The sequence below is a fragment of the Sarcophilus harrisii genome, chromosome 2, assembly GCF_902635505.1.
Source record: "Sarcophilus harrisii chromosome 2, mSarHar1.11, whole genome shotgun sequence".
NCBI lineage: Eukaryota > Metazoa > Chordata > Mammalia > Dasyuromorphia > Dasyuridae > Sarcophilus > Sarcophilus harrisii.
Genome location: NC_045427.1, coordinates 633,610,912 through 633,632,055, shown reverse-complemented (window position 1 = coordinate 633,632,055; position 21,144 = coordinate 633,610,912). Strand labels below are relative to the sequence as shown.

At 48.6% G+C, this 21,144-nt stretch overlaps 1 protein-coding gene across 2 annotated transcripts in view; it reads left to right on the top strand.

Annotated features, from left to right (window-relative positions):
• The first annotated feature begins 2,651 nt into the window (after positions 1 to 2,651).
• Positions 2,652 to 21,144, top strand: part of HKDC1 (hexokinase domain containing 1) — a 35,130-nt gene continuing 16,637 nt past the window's right edge. The window contains exons 1-10 of one of the 2 annotated variants that reach the window (XM_031956854.1): positions 2,652 to 3,031; positions 7,286 to 7,448; positions 10,405 to 10,553; positions 10,633 to 10,752; positions 11,198 to 11,293; positions 14,134 to 14,233; positions 15,387 to 15,570; positions 16,518 to 16,673; positions 17,658 to 17,891; positions 18,754 to 19,058. In XM_031956854.1, the coding sequence (XP_031812714.1) occupies positions 2,969 to 3,031; positions 7,286 to 7,448; positions 10,405 to 10,553; positions 10,633 to 10,752; positions 11,198 to 11,293; positions 14,134 to 14,233; positions 15,387 to 15,570; positions 16,518 to 16,673; positions 17,658 to 17,891; positions 18,754 to 19,058 (1,570 nt within the window). In that variant the 5' untranslated portion in view covers positions 2,652 to 2,968. The remainder of the gene's footprint in view (positions 3,032 to 7,285; positions 7,449 to 10,404; positions 10,554 to 10,632; positions 10,753 to 11,197; positions 11,294 to 14,133; positions 14,234 to 15,386; positions 15,571 to 16,517; positions 16,674 to 17,657; positions 17,892 to 18,753; positions 19,059 to 21,144) is intronic. The other variant, XM_031956855.1, reaches the window with a different exon arrangement.

Here is a 21,144-nt window from a genome sequence, read left to right as displayed (position 1 = left end):
TAACAAAGGTTTCTCCTCTTTTATTTTTTAATATGACTAATTTGACACTGATAATCTGGTTGGGAGCATGGTGAAGTGGGAGGAAAATAGGCTTTGAACTGAGTCCCGATTTAGCTTCTTATTGCCTTTGTGGCCTGGGGCCACATTCTGTCTCTTTGGGTCTCCACAACTTCCTTGTAAAAAAACAGGGAGTTGGACTTTAGGGTTTTTAGTCTGGGGGGAATCTGTCAATTTGTTTTTTAAATTTTTTTAAAATATGTTTTCCTATTACATAGGAAAACAATTTTTAACATTTGTTATTTTTTTTTCAATTTTAAGTTCTAAATTCTCTCTCCCTTCCTCCCCTCCCTCCTCCTTAAGAAGACAAGCAGTTTGATATAGATTATACATGTGCAGTCATGCAAAATATATTTTCATATTAGCCATGACGCAGAAGAAAATAGACAGGAAAAAAAAGACAAGAAAAAAAGTTAAAATAGTATGCTTCAATCTGCATTCAGGCTCCCTCAGTTCTTTCTCTAGAGGTGGTTAGCAGTTTTTAGCACGAGTCCTTTGGAACTGTCTTGGATCATGGTATTGGCGAGAATAGCTAGGTCATTCAAATCTTCGTACAATTTTACTGTTATTATGCACAGCATTCTCTCGGTTTTGCCCACTTCACTTAGCATCAATTCACACATGTCTTTGCAGATTTTTCTGAACCCATCCTGCTTGTCATTTTTGATGGCACAAGAGTTTTCTGTAGTGTTCTCTTCTCTAAAATATAATCGTTCTCTGTGAGCAGGTTTCTTGGGGAGCTTCTGGGAGCAGCCTTTCAGTTTAAAGTAATAATCGCCTTAAGTGCAGCCAGGAGTTAAAAGTTCAATCCTTTATTGTCTCCTTCAAAATAGCCCAGTTAACTTTCTTAGAGGCCTATCTCTCTCCTTGGTTCCAAGAGCCCCTGTTGCTAGTCCTTTGCCTCTTCCAGCTTCAGCCTCTCTTCTTCCGAATCCCCCATTCTGCCCAACTGAATCCTGGCTTCTCAATCTCCCAAAAGTCTCTAGTTGGCTTGTGGGAGTTCCTTATATATGAGCTCTTAAAGGTGTGAACTCAAAGGTTGACTCCTCCTCAGAGAGTGGAATTGTGGGAGCTGTGACTTGTGAATCTCTTCCACTGAACTTATGAATCTCATACTGAATCCTGACTTGTGAATCTCCCAGAGTGCCAATCAATTGCAGTGACTTAGCACCTTGTAAGAATCATAAGTTTTCCATCCCAATCATATACCACAACCTTTTCAACCATTCCCCACTTGATGAGGGACATAGCCCTCAATTTCCAATTCTTTGCTATTATAAAAAGAGCTGCTATAACTACTTTCCTACATACAAATAAATCATTTTGTTTTCCACTTAATATTATATTTTTTCAGTTACAAGTAGTTTTCAACATTTATTTTTATAAGATTTTGATTTCCATTTTCTCTGTCTCTCTGTCTGTCTCTCTGTCTCTGTCTCTGTCTGTCTCTCTCTGTGTCTCTCTAAGTCTGTCTCTCTGTCTCTTTCTCTGTCTCTGTCTCTCTGTCTCTCTTTTTCTCTTTGAGGCAATTGGGGTTAAGTGACTTTCCTTGGGTCACACAGCTAGGAAGTGTTTAAAGGTTTAAGGCCATATTTGAACTCAGGTCCTCCTGATTTCAGAGCAGCAAAACCTTTTTTTTTTTTTTTTTTTCAATTTGATAACTTTTTCAATCTAATTGTTCAATGAATTCAATTCAATGAATCAATAATTCAATCTAATTCATTCAATTATAACTCCAAATCCTCTATGATTTATTTGCTGCATTTAAAAACACAAGCCCCAGAGGGAATCCATGGGCACCCTCAGACTTGGTGCCCCAAATCCAGGGCAACAGGGAAGAAGAGCTAGTGGGAGAACTAGGGGCTCTTCCACAGCATCCCTGAGAATCTCTTGGAACTAGGCTAGAAACTTGCTCCCGTCTCTGTCCAGCCCCGCTCTGACGCCTTCTCCGGCCAGACTCATGGGCCAAAGGAAGCTTGGCAGAGGCTTGGGGAGAGAGCCTCGAATAACAATTAACTTTCAGAGGCCGAAAAAAAAAACAGATCTAAAATGGTCCCTCAGTAGATTCCCCGCCATCCTCCAACACTCACTCACACACTCACACACACCCACTACACACTCACACACACACACACACTACACATACACTCACACACACACACACTCTCTCACATTCACACACACACTACACATACTCTCTCACACACATACACACACACTCCCACACACCCACTACACACACACACACCCACTACACACAATCTCACACACACACACACTCACACACACACACACTACACATACACTCTCACACTCACACACACACACACACACTCTCTCACATTCACACACACACTACACATACTCTCACACACATACACACACACTCCCACACACCCACTACACACACACCCACCCACTACACACACACTCTCACACACACACTCACATTCACACACACACACACTACACATACTCTCTCACACACATACACACACCCACACACCCACTACACACACTCACACTCACTCACACTCACACACTCACACACACACACACACACACACACTCACTCTCTCTCACACACATACACTCACACACTCACTCACACCCCATCCCTGATAACCTGCCAGGGAGTTCTTTTGAGACAAAAGAGAAAGTGTCCCAGGCGGGAGGGAGGGGACCCAGGTAGAGTTTAATCATTGAGCCATGTGGGCGGCGCGGAGGAGGCCGGGCGCTGGCCGGCTTCCCGGGGAGGGAGGGAGGCCGGGAGCGGGCAAGAGCTCGGCGGGAGGCAGCGGGCAGGAGCTCGGAGGCCGGGAGCGGGCAGGAGCTCGGAGGGAGGCCGGGAGCGCCGCTGCCGTTGTCGGGAAAGAGCCGGAGCCCGCGGCCGGAGCCGCTCCCGCCCAAGATGTTCGCCGTTCACCTTCTGGCTTTTTACTTCTCCAAGCTGAAGGAGGATCAGATTAAGAAGGTCAGAAGCCGGCGTGGGGAGGATGCTGGGAGAGGGGAGGAAAGCAGGATAGCCCACGGGCTATCCCAGGAAAGCTAGCCTGAGGGGCAGCTCCCGAAGGGAGCCGGGAGAGAGGCTCCAGACTACTTCCACGGCTGGCTCTGTGATCTCCTGGCTCTGAATATCCGTCCCGGTCCCGATTCCTGCCCCTTGTGTTTGATTCATGGGGTCCCAAGAGATTAAACTGAGGGCTGGAAGGGGCTCGGAAGCTGAGGCTTTTAAAGTGTAGGTGATTGCCTAAGATCTCAGAAGTAATAAGGATTCGAGGTGAGATTTGAACCCGGGTCTTCCTCCCCCCTTTTGTTTTCATCTATAATTTTCGGGCAATATTCAGTAAAGGATTGGAGAGAATCATTTATTTGTTTGTGATTGTGTGATATTTTATTAGAAAAGTCATTTTCGCTGATTTGCTAAAGAAACTCCATGTAGAAGTGCGTGACCTGCCCCTTCAGGGAAATCCTTCACTCCTCTCGGACTCAGTTTCAGCATCTGTAAAACGGGAGGCTTGAACAAATCAGCAAGCACCCTGCAATAACAATGTCTGCCTACACGATTAGTGAGCATCTTTGGGCCTCAGTTTCCTCACGTGGCTTCTGAAATCCCTTCCCATTCTGAGATCTGAGAGCCTGGGGGTTAAGAAGTGTGTCAGAGCATTCAAGCAGTTTAGGTTTTATCGGGGAAACATTGTTAAGAGCAAAGTAATTTCTGGGAGAAAGGGCATCAGAAACAGGGAGAGATGGGCCTGGGAGAGGATGACCCTGAGCTGAGCCTTGAAAGTCGGCAAGGATTCTACTGAAGATCTCAAAGGTCTAGTCCAGCTGTAAGGAAGCCAGATGCCTTTAAATCAGGAAGACCTGAGTTCAAATCTCAACTCAAGGTTCTAATTAGCTGTGTGACTCTGGCCAAGTCACTTAACCTTTGCTGGAGACAGCCTTTCCATCCCATTTTGGTGATAGAACTCCGGAGGTTGGATGCCCCAATTTCTGTCTCCACCGATCCCTTCTAAGAGTGTGTGTCATCTGCCCAGGAACATTACAAGGAAGGGCAAAGGAACTGGGGTGTGAGGGATAAAGCAACCGACCTGGAATCAGCAATACTAGGATTGTAAGGCAGAAAAAAGGTGAACTCTCGCTTTTTCTGGGCCTCCCAAGGCAGGGGTGGGGATTACAGCTACAATTCCCATTTTACAGATAAAAAAACCAAGGCTCATGAGAAAATGCTAACTTTGGAGTTCAGAAGACCCAGGTCCAAATCCTGCTTCGTGATACAGTGAGGGGTATATATGTTGTGTTTGGAGTCAGGATCCCGACCCCACTTCTGCTGTTTCATACTTGAGATCTCTAGAAGCCCCAGTGTAATTTCATCTGTGAAATGGGAGCAAGGAAGATAAAATAACCTTTCTCCTTTGAAATCCTGTGATTCTAACCCTGGAACTTATTGATCGGTCAGCTTCGGAGCCAGGAAGATTTGCCTGGCTTTACCCAGACTTTTTCCTCTTTTGGTCTCAGTTTCCTCACCTGAAAAGTGAACTCTTAATAAGCACCTATCTTTCAAAACTGTTGTGGAGCCTAAATGAGAGAATCAAGGTGCTAAGATGCTGGCAGGTTCGCCAACTACCAAGTACAAGTCACTTATGATCAAATGTGGAGCAATTAAATGCTCTACAATGAACAATTAAGAGAACATTTTGTGGACTTCAAAAAGTCTTACACTAGAGAGCACGGACAGATCGGGGAAGGTCAAAATATAAAAAGATATTTAAAAAACCCGATATCTTTATTTTCTTTAACCTCTAATTGAATATTATAATTTTCTTCATTTATTTAAAAATAATCTTCAATTCTTTAAAAGCAGCATAACTAAAAGGGGGTCCATAGACTTCTCTGGACAGCTGAAGCTGTCCCCAGCACCAGAAGGTGAAAAAGACCTGCTTTGGGCCGACCTTCAGGGCTTTGATTCTTCCCCCTGGGAATTCCAACGCAGGCCGGCTGTCCAAGCTCTCCCTACTCTGTCCCAACTTTCCAGTTCCTTTGGTTTTCTTCTTCATGAGAGACATGAGGGGAGGGGAGATAGCCCAGGGACAGCCTGCTCCCAGAGGCACTTCCGGGGCTGGCCACCCACGAACCCACGTCCTCTGCCCCCAAAGGTGGCAAAAGTCGCACATCATTCCTGGGTCTGTTTCTTTGGCCTCTGTAAATCTGGAAGCATCCGTAGCTTCCCTTCCCCACCCCCCAGTGCCCTCATCCCACAGCTTCCGCTTCCCTTTAATTTGTCCCAAAAGCTCTCTCTTGGGATGGGGACGAGGGTCCACAATCTCTGGCCGCTTTCCCGGCCCCAGAGGGTGGGCTGGCCGGACTCTGAGCTCCGTTCCCAGGCTCCCCGTGAGCCTTGCCAATCTGTGCCTCACTGGGCTTTCTTCTCCCTCCTTGTGTTTCATGAGTCATGGCAGAAGCGGGCTCGGCATCCTCGGGGACAATGCCATCGTTTCTGCCCACCGGCCCTGCCCCGATGTAATACATGGTTTAGCACGGCGGTTGGCACCCAGTAAACATCTAATTAAATGCTTTTTCACTTGTTCATTCACTAAATGGCTGCAGAAACCTTGTCTGGTTGTGTTGGAAGCGCAAAGCCCAGCTTTCCTTTATATTTAATTATTGTTCTTTAGTCAATTAATCGGGTCTGACTCTGCATGACCCCATTTGGAGTTTTCTTGGCTGAGATTCTAGAGTGATTTGTCATTTCCTTCCTCTGTCTCATTTTACAGATGAGGAAACTGAGGCAAGCAGGATTCGTTAAGTGACTGGTCAATAAGTGTCGGGGGCCGGATTTGAAACCGGCTCCTGCTGAATCCAGGCCCAGGGTTCTATTGATGAAGGCATCTAGTTGTTCCACATTTGATCATGAGTGATTCATATTTAGCAGATGGCAAACTTTACAGCACAGGAGTGCATTCATTCTCTCATTTAGGCTCCACATCAGTTTTGAGAGATAAGTGTTATTAAGGTCCCATTTTTCAGGTGAGGAAACTGAGACCAAAAGGGGAAAAGATCACGTAGTTTGGTAAAGTCAGAGGCAAGATTTGAATTTGAACCTTCCTGGCTCTGAAGCTCACCAATCAACAAGCTCTTGGTAGGAGCCTACTATGCACCAGGCCCTGGAGATTGAAAGGATGAAACAGTACGGGCTGTCTCAGAGCTCCACACTGCCACTGGGAGGCCCCTGAGAACCTGCTATGTTTATCCTTGTGAGATGGTTGGAGGAGAGTGGGTCAGGAAAGAGACTCCATTTAGTAAGCATTTATTAAGCACCTATTACATGCAAAACACTATGCTGGGGATTACATAGGGTTACAGAGACAAGCACTGAAACAGCCCCTGCCCTCAAGAAACTTAATTTTATTAGATTGGAGTCCTGTGTGCACAGGTGAGTCAATTCTGAAGTTCTACAGAAGAAAACCAAAGGAACTGGGAAGTTGGGATGGAGTTGGGAGAGCTGGGAAAGCTGGCTTGTGTCTGAGATTCTGAGCTGAGCAGGGTCATTCTCCAGAGAGCTTGGTAAGGAGGACTCCAGTTCAGGCCTGACTTCTGGGGGTCCCTCGCACTCCCCAGAGGATGTCCTGCTGACCCCCAGTTAGTCATACCCAGATGGATCTGGGAGTCCTCTACCCAGCACTGGGTATTCCCCGCAATCTGGGACCTCTTCCTCTTGTACCCATCTGAGCCCAGGTGAATAGTAATGTTATCAATATAATATGAAATATAAAATGAAGAGAAACTTCCTCTTACAATTGTCCTATGAGGAGGCAAGTACAAGTGAGAGAGTGTCATCTTAACAGCTGACATGGCTATCATAGGCTAAGGTTTGCCAAGTATTTCACAACATCCATGGGAGGGGGTGCAATTATTATTGTTGTTTCCATTTTATAGATGAGGAAACTGAGGCAGGCAGCTACTAAGTGACTTGTCCAGGGCTGGAGAGTCAGCGTCCGGGGCTGGATTTGTACTTAAGGGACTTTGGGGTCCAGGGCTGTCCCACAAGGAGCCCAGAAGTCATTCAGGCATTTTGCAGATGAGGGAACCAGGGCCTGGAGAGGGAAGGTCTGCTTAGCCTCCTGGCAATCATGGCAAGAAGTCGCTGGGTTCCAGATGCGGGAGTTGGGGTGCGTGAAAGAAGAGGCTGAGGGCTTCTCAGGGGTCCCCTCGGTGTCTGTTTCAGGTGGACAGGTTTCTGTATCACATGCGGCTCTCGGATGACACCCTGCTGGACCTCATGACCCGCTTCCAAGGCGAGATGGAGAAGGGCCTGGGGAGGGACACCCACCCCACCGCCTGTGTGAAAATGCTGCCCACTTTTGTCAGATCCATCCCTGACGGCTCAGGTGAGCGGGTCCCAAGAGCCTCTGGGCAAGCCTGCTCACAAGAACTCCCCTGACCGGGCCTGAGCTTCTCTCTCGGCTGCCAGGCTGGGGAATGGCAGATTTACAACTCGGCAAGCCTGGGAGAGAAGGGCTGTTCTCACCCCCATTTTCACAGATGGGGAAACTGAGGCATAAAGAAGTGAATTAGGGGAGAAGGAGAAGAGAGAAGGTCCAAGACAGACACTGGGAGTCAGGCCCTGGGTCTCTTTTCTGCTCTGCTATTTACCAGCTTGTGACCTTGGGAAGTCATCCTGTCTCTCAGTTTCCCTGTGGGTAAAGTGAGTCATCCGGGCCACGGTTCCTTTCAGATTTAGCCCCATGATCCTTTGAGAGTAATCACCTGGCCCATATCACTGAGGAGACCCAGAGGGAAGGGTGTGAGTGACCCATGGGAGGCTCTGGGCATCCCCGCCCCATGCCTTGAGCTTGAGCTCTGATCCCTGAGTCACCCTGTGGCCAGGACTTCAGACTTTGGTGCTGCTGCCCGGCTGCCCCTCCCCTGCCCCATGGGTCGACCCACAGTGGGCTTGAGGAGCAAAGGGGAGGAGAGGCTCTCTGGGCCGGACCCAGTGTCTCCTGGAAGCCGTGGGCTGTGGCTGTGCTCTTGGGAGTACCTCAGAGTCCCCTCCATGCTGCCAGACAGGCAGCGGCCCCCCGAGGCTTCAGGACCCCGGGCTCAGCCACTGACTGGGGGCCACGGTCGTGCCCTGTGTCCATATCTGTACAAGGCCCAGATCTCTCTGTGTGTTTGGGATCAAATGAGACGATGTGAAGTGCTTTGCAAACGCTAAAAAGACTGATTGCTGGTTATCCTCGTTAATCAGCCTGAAAAGACAAGAGTTTGTGTTTCAGCCATTTCAGCCATCCAGAACTGGCCCCTGGCCCCCCATGGCCCTGCAGGGGAAAGAGAGGCCGCTGACCTTGCCCGGCCTCCCTCACTTCCATCCAATCCACTCCCGTGTGCGAGCGTCCCCTCCCTGGTGTCAGGGTCTCTTCCAGAAAGGAGGGCAAATGACAGCCCCATTCAGTGTTGGGAACTTCTGCTTCTCTGTGGGACTTGGACTTCCCTTCTTCTCCCTCTGGGAATAATTGGGGAGTGAACCCTAGTTCTGGGGATATGTGGTCAGAACTCTGAACCTAAGCCAGCTTTCCTTTGAGTCTGCAGCCATGCAGTGCAGGGGTTAATCTGACCCACAGAACGGTCAGAGCTGGGGCTCCCTGGGACTTAGACTGTAAGAGCAACAAGAGCTAAATAGGGATTTAGCAATTCCTTCCTCCCACCTTCCTTCTTTCGTCCCTCCCTCTCTTCCCTCCTTTCTTCCCCTCCTCCCTTCCTTCCTTCCTTCTTCCTCCCTCCCTCCCTCTCTTCCTTCCTTCCTTTCTTCTTCCCTTCCTCCTTCTCTCCCTTCCTTCCTTCCCTGTGCAATGACACAAGCAGCAGCTTGGCCTAGCTGACCTCAGAGTGCAGAAGACCTAGTTCAAGTTCCACTGGACATATCCTGTCATGAAATCTGGACTTTTTTTTCCTGAGGCAATTGGGGCTAAGTGACTTGCCCAGGGTCACACAGCTAGAAAGTGTTAAGTGTCTGAGGCCAGATTCGAACTCAGGTCCTGATTCCAGGGTCACTGTTCTAAGGCCTGCACCTTCTAGCTGCCCTCCCTGGACAGGTCCCTTCCTGGCTCGGTGTCCCATAGTGAGATTGCAGAGCAAGGGACCCTGGTAGAGGGAGTTCCCTTGGCCAGGGAAACCTCCTGAGCCAAGATTCAGAGGGAGAGAGAGCCTGGGAAAGGCCATGTGAGGAAGGGCGATGAGGAGGGTCTGCCCGGGCTGGGATGACCCTGAGGATGAGGAAGCAGCCCTGGAGAAGTGACTTGTTCAGGGTCACACAGCGAGGCAACACTGGAGCAGGACTCAAACCCGGGTTTCCAGCCCCCGGGGCTGGTGCTCTTTCTGCTATGCCGGCTGCCTCTGACCACCCCTTTGAAGCCTTCTTTCAGGGCTGAAGCCGAGGGTCCTTTGGGCAGCGGCTGCTCCGGCCTGAGCGCGGAGCCACAAGGGCCGAGCCGCCTTCTCCCGGGGGCCCCTCTAGCTGCGCTGATCCTAGCCTGAGGTTTCTGGGAAACATGGGTGAGTCACCAACCCTCCCTGGGTGTTTGAGATGCGATAACGCCACCAATTACACCCGGAAGCAGCAGTCGTTTCCCTCCTCCCATCCCAGGTGCTCAGCCCTGGGATCCCTCCGTGGCCCATTTCCTTCTGCCCCTTGGACCTCCTTGAGGTGGTGGCAGGAAGTAAGATAAGAAACAAATTGGAGGCCTGAGTCCTAGCTCTGCCTCTAGGACTCTGTGACGGTGAGGAAGTGGCTTCCCTTATTTCCTGCTCTGTGAAGGAGTCTCTCCCATCTCTGGGGTCCTCTAGTCCCTGGGTCCACGGGAGCCCATCTTGTTGCCGGCCAAGGCAGGAAATCCTCCGAGTTCTTTTACTTTGTCAGAGAAGCTCAAAGGAACATTTGAGACCATCTTGCAAACCCCGTTCTTTTTACAGAACAAGAAATCAGGGGCTGAAGAAGTGACACGACTGGCTCCCTTAACCCAGGGTTCTTCCCACTAAATCCTAACGACTAACATTTACGCATCATTTTCGGGTTTGCAAATCACTACATGCTCATATAAACCTCACAACAACCCCGTGACGTGCTACTGATTATTCCAGCCCCATTGTACAGATGGGAAAACCGAGGCTCAGACTAGCAGCCAGATGCGGTAGCTCTGGAGACGGGAAGGCGTGAGAGGAGATGCTGACTTCTAGGGTGATTAGGAACGAGTCTTGCTGGTCCAGCCTCTCTCTGCCCTCCTCCCCGGTCACCCCACTGTTGCAGGGAGCCCCAGGATCCAAGGAGGCTTGTTCTTTTTGCAGAGAAGGGAGAGTTCCTTGCCCTGGACCTCGGCGGCTCCAAGTTCCGCGTCCTGACAGTCCAGGTGTCTGAAGAGGGCAAGCGGAATGTCCACATGGAGAGCCAGTTCTACCCGACCCCTAAGGAGATCATCCAGGGCAGCAGCTCCCAGGTGGGTGGGCCGGAGCAGAGCGCGGGGGCCCGGGCCACCTCCGCCCCCTGGCCCTCACGCTCGCCTGCCTCTCCCCCAGCTCTTCGACTATGTGGCTGACTGTGTGGCCGACTTCATGAAGACACGCAACATGACACACAAAAAGCTGCCTCTGGGCCTGACCTTCTCCTTCCCCTGCCATCAGACCAAGCTGGAAGAGGTGCGTGGGTTCCCCCCGGACCTTTTGTCTCCGAGGACCAGGGCAGGGCACGGATGGGGTGAGCCGGGGAAGGCATTATTGGGGTTTGGGGGCCAGAGCCGCGATTTCATGGGTCCTGCTGCAGATTCAGCGCGCGGCCCCTCGGAGACCCTGGGGATTTGTCTGAGACAGCAAAAGGTCAGAGTAACAGTCATTCAGCCATTACTGGCCATTGTTCCTGACTCAAAGACCGGCTCCATTCGGGAAGGCACATGGCCGCCCATGGCTGGGGAGTGAGGGAGCCAGGCTGGGGATGGGGTCTCTGCGGTCCCAGCTTTGTCCGTCCTGATCGCCCAGGCCTAAAGAGTGAGGGAAGCCGTTTGGAGGGAGGGCAAGGATAGAGGATCGTCAGGGTGAGGAAGTCAGCAGTGAAATGCATTCTGAAGGCTCTGAAACCTCCCCACAGGGAATCCTGCTCTCCTGGACCAAGAAATTTAAGGTTCGGGGGGCCCAGGACACAAATGTGGTGAGCAGCCTGAGCAAATCTCTCAAGAGACACAAGGTGAGACTCGACTGCCCCATAGATGTGTGTGTGTGTGTGTGTGTGTGTGCGCACAAGTGTGTGAAAGTGTGCATGTGTGTGGGAGTTTTGTATGTATTGTGTGCATGTGTGTGGGAGTTTTTGCATGTGTTGTGTGCACTTACACGTGAGCTGGCATTCATTCTGCCCACGGCAAGGTCTCCACAACCGCCCAGCTCCACCACTGATGGTGACCTACTGGGATGTCGGATTCCATGTGATCACAGTTGAGTTTGTGGTGAATCATGGCAGAATGTGAGGTGGTCCCTTCCTTGCCCACTTCCAATGGCTGCCGAGCATTCTGTGTGGGCAGGGTCCAGACAGGCTTTCCGAACAGATCCAGAACTCAGAGTGGAGCAGTTTTTGCTAGCTTTGGCTCTCCTTGTTACCTTCTCTCTATTTTCCTTTTGGGTTTAAACTCATCTTTCATTTTATGATTATCATCTCTTGCCTTCTAGGAACTAATCTTGTTTCTTTTCTGATTTTAAAATTCTTTTTACTTCATTAAACAAGAAAAAAAATAATAAAAAAGAAAGAAAAGTAAAATACAAACAAAATAAAACAAAACAGAACATTGTCATGTATCCAGCTTAACATCAGGGAGGATTCAAAATCTGTAACAATAAATGACCACTTCAAGAAAGTATCAGTAGAAGAAATTATATTCATGAGTGTCCATCTTTTCTTTCCTTCCTTGTAGATTGTTCTTTTGTTCTTTGCTGCACACTTTTTTTTACTTCATTTTCCATCCATTCCATCCTTCTCCCTCCCCTAAGTAGACTGTAGTTAGCACAGATATATTTATATACATATATAGATATATACACACATGTATATATACATATGTAAATACACCATTTACAGCTACTGAAAGAACCAAGACATGTACATATATCTATATATACACATAATAGAGCGATATCCATACATATCTACATATGCTCATATATATATGCATATTTACCCATATGTAAACATGCATCTAAAACAATATTAATATAGCTGACAAATAATGCACAATTCTTTCTTGATTTAATTTTTAAGTTTGACTTTGTCTAAAATCCATGATTAGTAGCTGTAGTTTTTTTTCTAATAAATTTCTAACAAATAAATTCTACTCCTGCTCCTTGTTGTAGTGTTTGTGTATATCTCTTCTTTCCTATCCCTGCTAACTCTTTAATTCTACTCCTTAACTTACTTTGCTATTACTTAACTTTCCTCACCCATGGATCCTTCCCTTGACTTCTTCCTCCACCTTTTGCTTCCCCATCCGTCCATCCCTCCCCCCTTATTTCTTTATAGATTTTGGAGGGTGCTATATCCTTCATGATATATACATCGTGCTGCCCATTTAACCCATTTCCAATGTGAGTAGGTTTTCAGAACTATGAATCTGCCCCTCTCTAATGCTTCTGGGTCTATTCTTCCTCTGCAGTCATTTGTATAACATAAATAAATATGATTTTTACCTTTTTCTAGGTGATTTTACTTTTTAGAGTCAGATCATACTCAATTCTGCCCCAGTCTTTCTTTTGAGTTACCCAATTACTGATATCAGTCTTTACATTTTCATGTAAAAAGCAATTGGTCTGTCTTAAATCCCTTGAAATTAATCTTTGATTTTGGCTCTTATTATTATTATTATTGAGTTCAGGATCTTATTTCTTTTCAAAGCATTCTCTTGGTCCCCAAACCTTGAGTATGAATATATGATAAGGATCCATAGGGACCAAAGATTCCAGTGTAGAATAATTCATCCTACCACCCAAATAGTCTCATGTGAAGTCTCAGGAACAGATGTAAGGAGCCAGTTCTGATTCTCAAAGTCCTTGTGCTGTTCTCTAAAAAGGAATTTCTGGAGCAGCGTTGGGAGTGGGGCAGGGGATAAAGACCCTGTGATGTGAGACCGATATAGGAAAGCCATTGTAGTGGGAAAGCCTGCACAGAACCCCGTGGGAGAGAGATCTCAAGATACAGACGTAAAGTCAGTGCTGGAAAGATTAATAAGCTGATTGGAGGACCTTTGTCCAGAGAGTGTCCCATGGGAAAGAAACATAGACTTTATGAAACCGGTGTAAAACTCATACTAGAGAGAGAGTTTGATTCTGCTAACTAGGGAGTCAGTTCTAGGCCGGGGTCCTCAAACTATGGCCGCGGGCCAGATGCAGCAGCTGAGGACGATTATCCCCCTCACCCAGGGCTATGACGTTTCTTTATTTAAAGGCCCACAAAACAAAGTTTTTGTTTTTACTATAGTCCGGCCCTCCAACAGTCTAAGGGACAGTGAACTGGCGCCCTATTTAAAAAGTTTGAGGACCCCTCTAGCGTTTTTGCCCTGCCAAAGAACTGTAAGCACTCTCAATGCCCTCTGAATTCAGGACCCTGAATCAAAGCTCCAGCCACCCTCCCTTAATTACTCTAGTAGATACTCCAGTATCTTCTTCCAGAAACCCCCCACTCCCAAGCTGAAAGGGCTTTGGTTGGAAGCCTCCTAAAGTCCCCATTTGAATAATGGGGATGCTGGATGTTCTCCTCATTCTTTGAGATCTGATTGTCCAGGAAGCTCCATCCAAAGGCCTTGGCGGCCATCTTCCACGTGGTCTTTTACCACTTGTAAGCCTTTGTTGTGGTCAAGGAGAAGACAATTCCTCAGACCTTCCTTCTGTTAAGACAGAAAGTGATGCTAGGTAGCCATCTCAGGATGGTGGATACTGCTTCCGTCTGTTAGTCACAGAGGATCCCATGTTTCTTTGTGGAAAGAAAGGGTGTAGTTAAAACTAGGCCGTCATCTCTCTGAAGGGAATGTCCTTCTGCCCCTTTAGGACATAGACGTGGACGTCCTGGCCTTGGTCAATGACACAGTGGCGACCATGATGACCTGCGCCTATGATGACCCGTACTGTGAAGTGGGAGTCATTATCGGTAATTTTTCTTGGAATTTGTTTTGGGATCAGGATGAGCAATAAGTAGACAGCCAATAAGTTTGGCAATTGTGCCCAAGGGAGGGGAGGGGAGCGGCATGGGCTGAAATAAGAAGGAAGCAAACATGGGGATGTGGTTGTCAGCATGGACAACTGGAATAATGGGGAGAGGGAGAAGATATTTCTGAGAGAGAGAATCAAGGTTAGGTGTTGCCTGAGGATCATAGAACTCAATGCAAATGTTGATTAAACACCTACTATGTACAAGGCCATGATAGCTGGGAATAGAGTGATGAAAAAAGATAATGTCCTCTATTTCTTCTTTGGTCATTAACTTTTCCTTTATCCATAGTTCTGATGAATAAGCTTTTCCAAACTCCCCTAATTTGCTTATAACACCATTTCTTATTTCTAATACATGTGCTCTTTTGGACTGGTTCCAATTTCCCCAGCAATTTTTGTCAATTTAAATTTTTGTTATTAGTTTTTATTTATCTATCTATCTATTTATTTATCTGCTGAGGCAATTGGGGTTAAGTGACTTGCCCAAGGTCACACATCTAGGAAGTGTTAAGTGTCTGAGATCAGATTTGAACTTGGGTCTTCCTTCAGGGCTGGTGCTCTATCCACTGTGCCACCCAGCTGCCCCAATTTTTGTCAGTTTTTGTCAAATAGGGATTTCTTATTTGTCAAATTTGGACCTTGGAGTCCACTAGATTACCTGCTCATTTACGATGCGTATTGTGCACTTAATCTATTCCACTGATCCACCATTCCGTTTCTTAGTCAGTACCAGACTGTTCTGATGATTACTGCTCTATAATTCAGTTTGCGATCTGGTACAGATAGGCTATCTTTCTTTACATTTTCCCCTAGATTCACTTGATATTCTTGACCTTTTGCTCTTCCAGATGAATTTTATTATGTTTTTCTTGCTCTACAAAATAATTTGGGGGCATTGTGTGTGACTTTATTCCATCACAGCCGGAAGGGGCAACAAAGAAACTTGCCGCCGAGAAGAGTAGCTAGTCAGGGCAGTCGGGAGCACATCACAGAGCTCTACAGAGAATATCGAGAGGCATCCTGAGGTCGGGGGTCTTCCCCCACTTTCGTCCTTTGTGTGTGATGAGAGGGTTTTCTGGCTTCTCCCTTAGGAACCGGTACCAACGCCTGTTACATGGAGGACATGAGCAACATCGACCTGGTGGAAGGGGACGAGGGCAGGATGTGCATCAATACGGAGTGGGGCGCCTTTGGGGAAGATGGCTCCTTGGAGGACATCCGGACCGAGTTTGACAGGGAGATAGACTTGGGCTCCATCAATCCAGGGAAACAGCTGTATGTGATTTTCTGTTTCTCCCTTGGGATGGAGGCCGGCCGTTGAGCCTCTGTGCTTTGGTCCGCAGGGCTTCTCAGGGGCTGCTGGTGGCTAGGGGACAAATTCAGATTTGAAACCCTTGTACCATGTCTCCTTCAGAATGTCGCTGTGTCTGGCCCAGGGGTGAGCCCAGTCTTGGCTCCCCTTTCTGTTTCCCTTTCTCTCTTTTTCCATTGCTCTGACCTCTCTTTTTCCCATTCCCCTGCCTTTCCCTGACATTCACCTGGCCATTTTAAGTTTACAAAGCCCCTCACATAGGCCCTCTCACTGGAACCTCATAACAACCCGGGGAGGCAGTGGCTATAACTATCCCCACTTTATCCATAATGGGGACTTTAGTACAACATTCTCCTCAATGGCTTGAGCCAGATGGGGAAACTGAGGCTTAGAGATGTCCAGGGATTGGCCTGTGATCTCTGCTAATATCAGAGACAGGATTGGCCCTAGGATTGGTCTTCAAGGCCGGCCTTTTACCTACTGTGTCATACTGCCCCTTGATTACTGAATGAGCTCTTCACAGATCTCCCCACCTTCATAGTCTCCCTACATGAACCTCTCTTCATGCTTTGCAGAATAGTTCCCTCCCCTTTTTTTTTTACTTTGGCCATGTCCTACTTCTGCTCCAATACCTTCTGAGGCTCCTTATTTAACAAGCAAAACTCGGACTCCTCATCTCCTGGCATTCAAGGTCTTCTGCAGTCTTGCATTCCAGGTCCAGTTTGAATTGTTCCTTTCTTGCACCCTACTGGTCTGCCTCGCTGATCTAATCTGTGCCCATCAGTCCTGTGCCCAAAGCTGGTGCTTTGGCACCCAACACATCTGAATAGGAAGAAACTTTTTTCAGATGAAATGTTGTATTAGAACAACCAACTAACCTCATCCCCTCATCCCTCTCGTTGGATCTTAGGTTCGAGAAGATGATCAGCGGACTGTACCTCGGGGAGCTGGTCAGACTCATTCTTCTGAAGATGACCAAGGCCGGCCTCCTGTTCCGTGGAGAGAAATCCTCTGTTCTCTTCACCAAGGGCAAGATTGAGACCCGACATGTGGCTGCCATGGAGAAGTGAGACTTCTTTCTCTTTCTTTTCTTCTTTAGCTCATTGTACCTGTACAATTGTACCTCCATCTTTCTCAACTTGGGCAATGGTGTCAAATTCTTAATTTTAGAAGCGGTCAGGTAGCACAGTGGTTAGAATGCTGGACTCGGGACCTGAGTTCAAATCCAGCCTCAGCTCTCTCTAGCTGTGTGACCCTGACTACACTGAACCTGTTTGCCTCAGTTTCCCCATCTGTAAAAATGAGCATAACAACAGTACTCTGCATCTCAGGATTATTGTAATGATAATTAGAAAATAATTATAAAGCACTCAATACTGTCTGGCACAGTGCTTTATAAAGCACTAGATAAATATTAGCCAATATTATTATTATTAGCTATAACATGGGGATAATAATAGCAACGACCTCTCGGGTTGTTGTGAAGATAAAATGAGATTTTTGTAAAGTTCTTTCTAAGAGCCTAAAGTTTTATATGAAACAGGAGCTATTGTTGTTACTATGTACAAATAGCATATTATTGTTATATTATTCATGGATTATTACAGTGACAATAACAACTATCATTGTTAGTAATTCTGTGTTTGGTGGTTCTTGGGATCACAGAATGTTAGAACTGCAGGAACCTTAGAGGCTGTCTAGCCCAATGAACTCATTTTACAGATGAAGAAACTGAGGCAGAAACTTAAGTGACTGCCCAGGATCACTGGACAAGGGAGTATCTTAGACAGGAGCTGAACTGAGGGATTCCTGACTCCAGATGCAAAGTTCTTCCCACTGGGCCACCGAGAACAGCAATGGCCCCTCCTCCCTGTGCTGCCAGGTTGGCAAAGCCCTTTCCTGCCCTCTGAGGTCCATGGGCTAAGAGTTATTGGTCCATTTTACAGATGAGGGACCAAGGTTCAGATAGGGAACTGTTGTATCAGAGCAGGAATTCCAGACTCCACCAGAGCCAGTACATGAGCGAGCTGCTTTTGCTCCTTGGCTCCAGGTACAAGGAGGGGCTCCAGAACACCAGAGAGATCCTGAGGGAGATGGGCCTGGAGCCCTCAGAGGAGGACTGTGTGGCGGTCCAGCACGTGTGCACCATCGTTTCCTTCCGCTCGGCCAATCTCCTCGCCGCCGCCCTGGCCGCCATCCTGACGCGCCTGCGGGAAAACAAGAAGCTGACGCGGCTCCGGACCACCGTGGGGATGGATGGCACACTCTACAAAACGCACCCTCAGTAAGGAGCGCCCCGATCTCATCCCCAGGGAGGCCGGGCAGGGGGCTACCGCCTCCCAGCATGGGCTCAGCTGCTCACCCCGGGCCTGGGTCCCCTCTGACACCGAGGGCCACAGGCTCTGAATGGTGCTTCCCCTGCCCCTGCAGCCACATCTGGTCCCCCACCCCACCCGTTTTACAGGGGAGGAAAGCGAGACCCAAGTCATCCAAATAGTGGTCCACTTTTTGATCGTCTCTCCTGGGCAGACTCCTGAAGCTTTGGGAATCTCAAGTGGGCCCAGGTCAGGAAGAGTAGGTCTGGGGGATGTCTTCAGAGGTGTGTGTGTGTGTGTGTGTGTGTGTGTGTGTGTGTGTGTGTGTGTGAGAGAGAGAGAGAGACAGAGAGACAGAGAGAGACAGAGAGAGACAGAGGGAGAGACAGAAAGAGAGACAGAGACAGACAGACAGAGACAGAGAGAGACAGACAGACAGACAGAGACAGAAAGACAGAGAGAGAGAGAGAGAGAGAGAGAGAGAGAGAGAGAAAGAGAAAGACAGAGAGAGACAGACAGGAAAGTGGAGGCCATTGAGAAGCTTCTAGGGGACTAAGGCAGGGGAAAGGACTCTGGCGGAGGGAGCCTTGGAAGGCTGGGCTGGAGCCCAGGCACAGGGGCTTCCTCCAAAGAGCTGGAGATGCTCAGTGGGCCGAGCTCCAGGGACTTGGGTTCAGAGCCCGGCTTGTGGGCCCCTCTGGCCAGGCCCTCCTGTCTCAGAAGCTCTGCTTCCTCCTCTGTAACCAGGAGGGCTTGGGCAGAGCCCCTCAGTGGCCCCTTTGGGCTCCAAACCCTGGCTCTCAGGATCCTCAGTCAGTCCCTCCGTCACAGGTACCCAAAGCGTCTCCACAAAGTGGTGAGAAAGCTGGTTCCCAACTGCGACGTCCGATTCCTCCTCTCCGAGAGTGGCAGCGCCAAGGGGGCGGCCATGGTGACTGCCGTGGCCGCTCGATTACAGGCCCAGCGGAAGCTGATCGACGAGGTGCTGTCCCAGTTCCAGCTGACCAGGGAGCACCTGGTGAGTGTGAAGAGCAAGATGAGGGCCGAGATGGACTACGGGCTGAAGAAGGCGACCCAGCCTCTGGCCACGGTGAAGATGCTGCCCACCTATGTCTGCGCCATGCCCGATGGGACAGGTAGGCCAGGCGCCCCCTTCTCTCCGCCTTCCACTTGTGTCTGACCCGAGTCAGAGCTTTGTACGATGTTCAGAGTCTGTTTTATCCCTGAGATTGTTCTCGTTGTTGTCCTGTGTCCTCTAAGAGGAGCGAGACCTCAGGGAGGTGACCCATGACATGCGAGTGAGGGAGGGTGGGCGAGGTCTCCTGCCTCATTTTACCCTCCAGCGTCATGTGGACACCTGGAGGCGGCCCTCCCCTGAGATAATAGAGCAGGGAGCACTGGGAAATCTCATCCAATTCATTCACAAACTATAAAATCCAGAGAGCAGACATTCAAGGATTGGCTACTTACCCTCCATGGCTCAAACCACAGATCCACCCAGAGAAAAAGCATCACACTATAAAGTAATCCTTTCTATGGAGGCCACTAGGTGGCACAGTGGATAGAGTGCCAGCCTGCAGCCAGGAAGCTCTGAGTTCAAATGTGACCTCAGACACTTATTAGCTGTGTGATCCCGAGCAAGTCACTTCACCCTGTGTGCCTCAGTTTCCTCATCTGTAAAATGGGAACACCCTGGAGAGGGAAACCTCCTGGACAAGAGTGCCAAGCCACTTTTACTTAAAATTCCAAGACAAATTCTAATAGATGAGAATAAAACAAAAAGTGAGCTCAATCTCCAAAGCAAGCCTTCAACTTTCAAGTACTTTTGTTTTGGTGCCAAAATAAAAATAAGAATATCGTAACATTCAATTTAAGCAAAAATAAAAAGCACAAAACATTGTTTTGTTCCCCTATGAATCCCCAAGGTCTTTGGCTAGTTTAGAAAAAAAAAAAAAAAAAAATAGCTGTTGGAGACAGCTAGATGGTGCAGTGGTTAAAGTATCAGCCCTGGAGTCAGACTATCTGTGTGACCTTGAACAAGTCATTTAACCCCAATTGCCCCAGAAAGAAAAGAAGAAAAAAGGGAGGAAGGAAGGAAAGAAGGAGGGAAGGAAGGAAGGAAGGAAGGAAGGAAGGAAGGAAGGAAGGAAGGAAGGAAGGAAGGAAGGAAGGAGGGAAGGAGGGAAGGAAGGAAGGAGGGAAGGAGGGAAGGAAGAGAGGAAGGAGAAAAAAGAAAGGAAGGAAGAAAAAATAGCTACTGTCCATGTGGCTCCTCTTCTTATCTATTGTTCTTACTTGGCCTCTGTCTGAAGCAAGGGGTTACCCCTTTTGTGCCACGAGGATCTGCTAACCCCTTCTCAGAATCACATTTTAAATGCATAAAATAAAATGTATGGGATCACAAAGAGTTGGGATGCCCATTAGAAAGGAGCCCCAAATTCTATGGTTATTTCACTGGAAAGTGGACCCTGGTTCTGAAGTCCAGGGTCCTGGATTCACATTCTGCTTTGGAAGCCTATTCCCTGTGGGATGTTGGGCAAGTCACCTGTTTAGGTCTCAGTTTCCTCACCTGTAAAATGGAGACATTAGAATATCTAGCCCTCAGGTCCTTCCAGCCCTAAATCGGGGATTTTTTTTAAATGCTCTATTTGAGTCACGTTTTTGCCCCAAGAAGCAGTGGGGGATCAGAATAAGAAGCGGTCCTGGACTCAGGAAAACCTCCCGACACAGAGGTCCGGTCCCTTTACTTCTCTGGCCTGGGGAACCCTCAGACTGTTAAGCAATAGATGGATCTCCCACCTGCAGCAGCAAGGGGGGACCAGGCCCAAATTCCCGACTTTTCCAGATTGAACAGCAGCCCCCAAGGCTGAGCAGGCCCAGCCTCAGCGGCCCGGTATCCCCGAAGGGGCCCACGATCCCCCCGGTCCCAGGTGCCCTTGGGGCTCTTTCCCTTTGAGATGTCCTGGCCCTGGGAAGAGACTCGGAGGAGCCCGGTTCCTGCGGGTGGTGGAGGTGCTCCCTCTGCTGACAAAGAGCTGATAGTTCCATTCGATTCGCACCTCTATGTCGGGGCTGCAGGGGCACAGACAGAAATGGACCAGCCCCTGCCCGGGAAGCTCGCCCTCGGCCCAGCAGAAGGGGTTTCCGTGGCTTCCAGGGCCAGGAGCCCTCCCCGCTGTCCACTTAGCGGGGCTGGTCCCCGGTGACAGAGCGGCCTTTTCA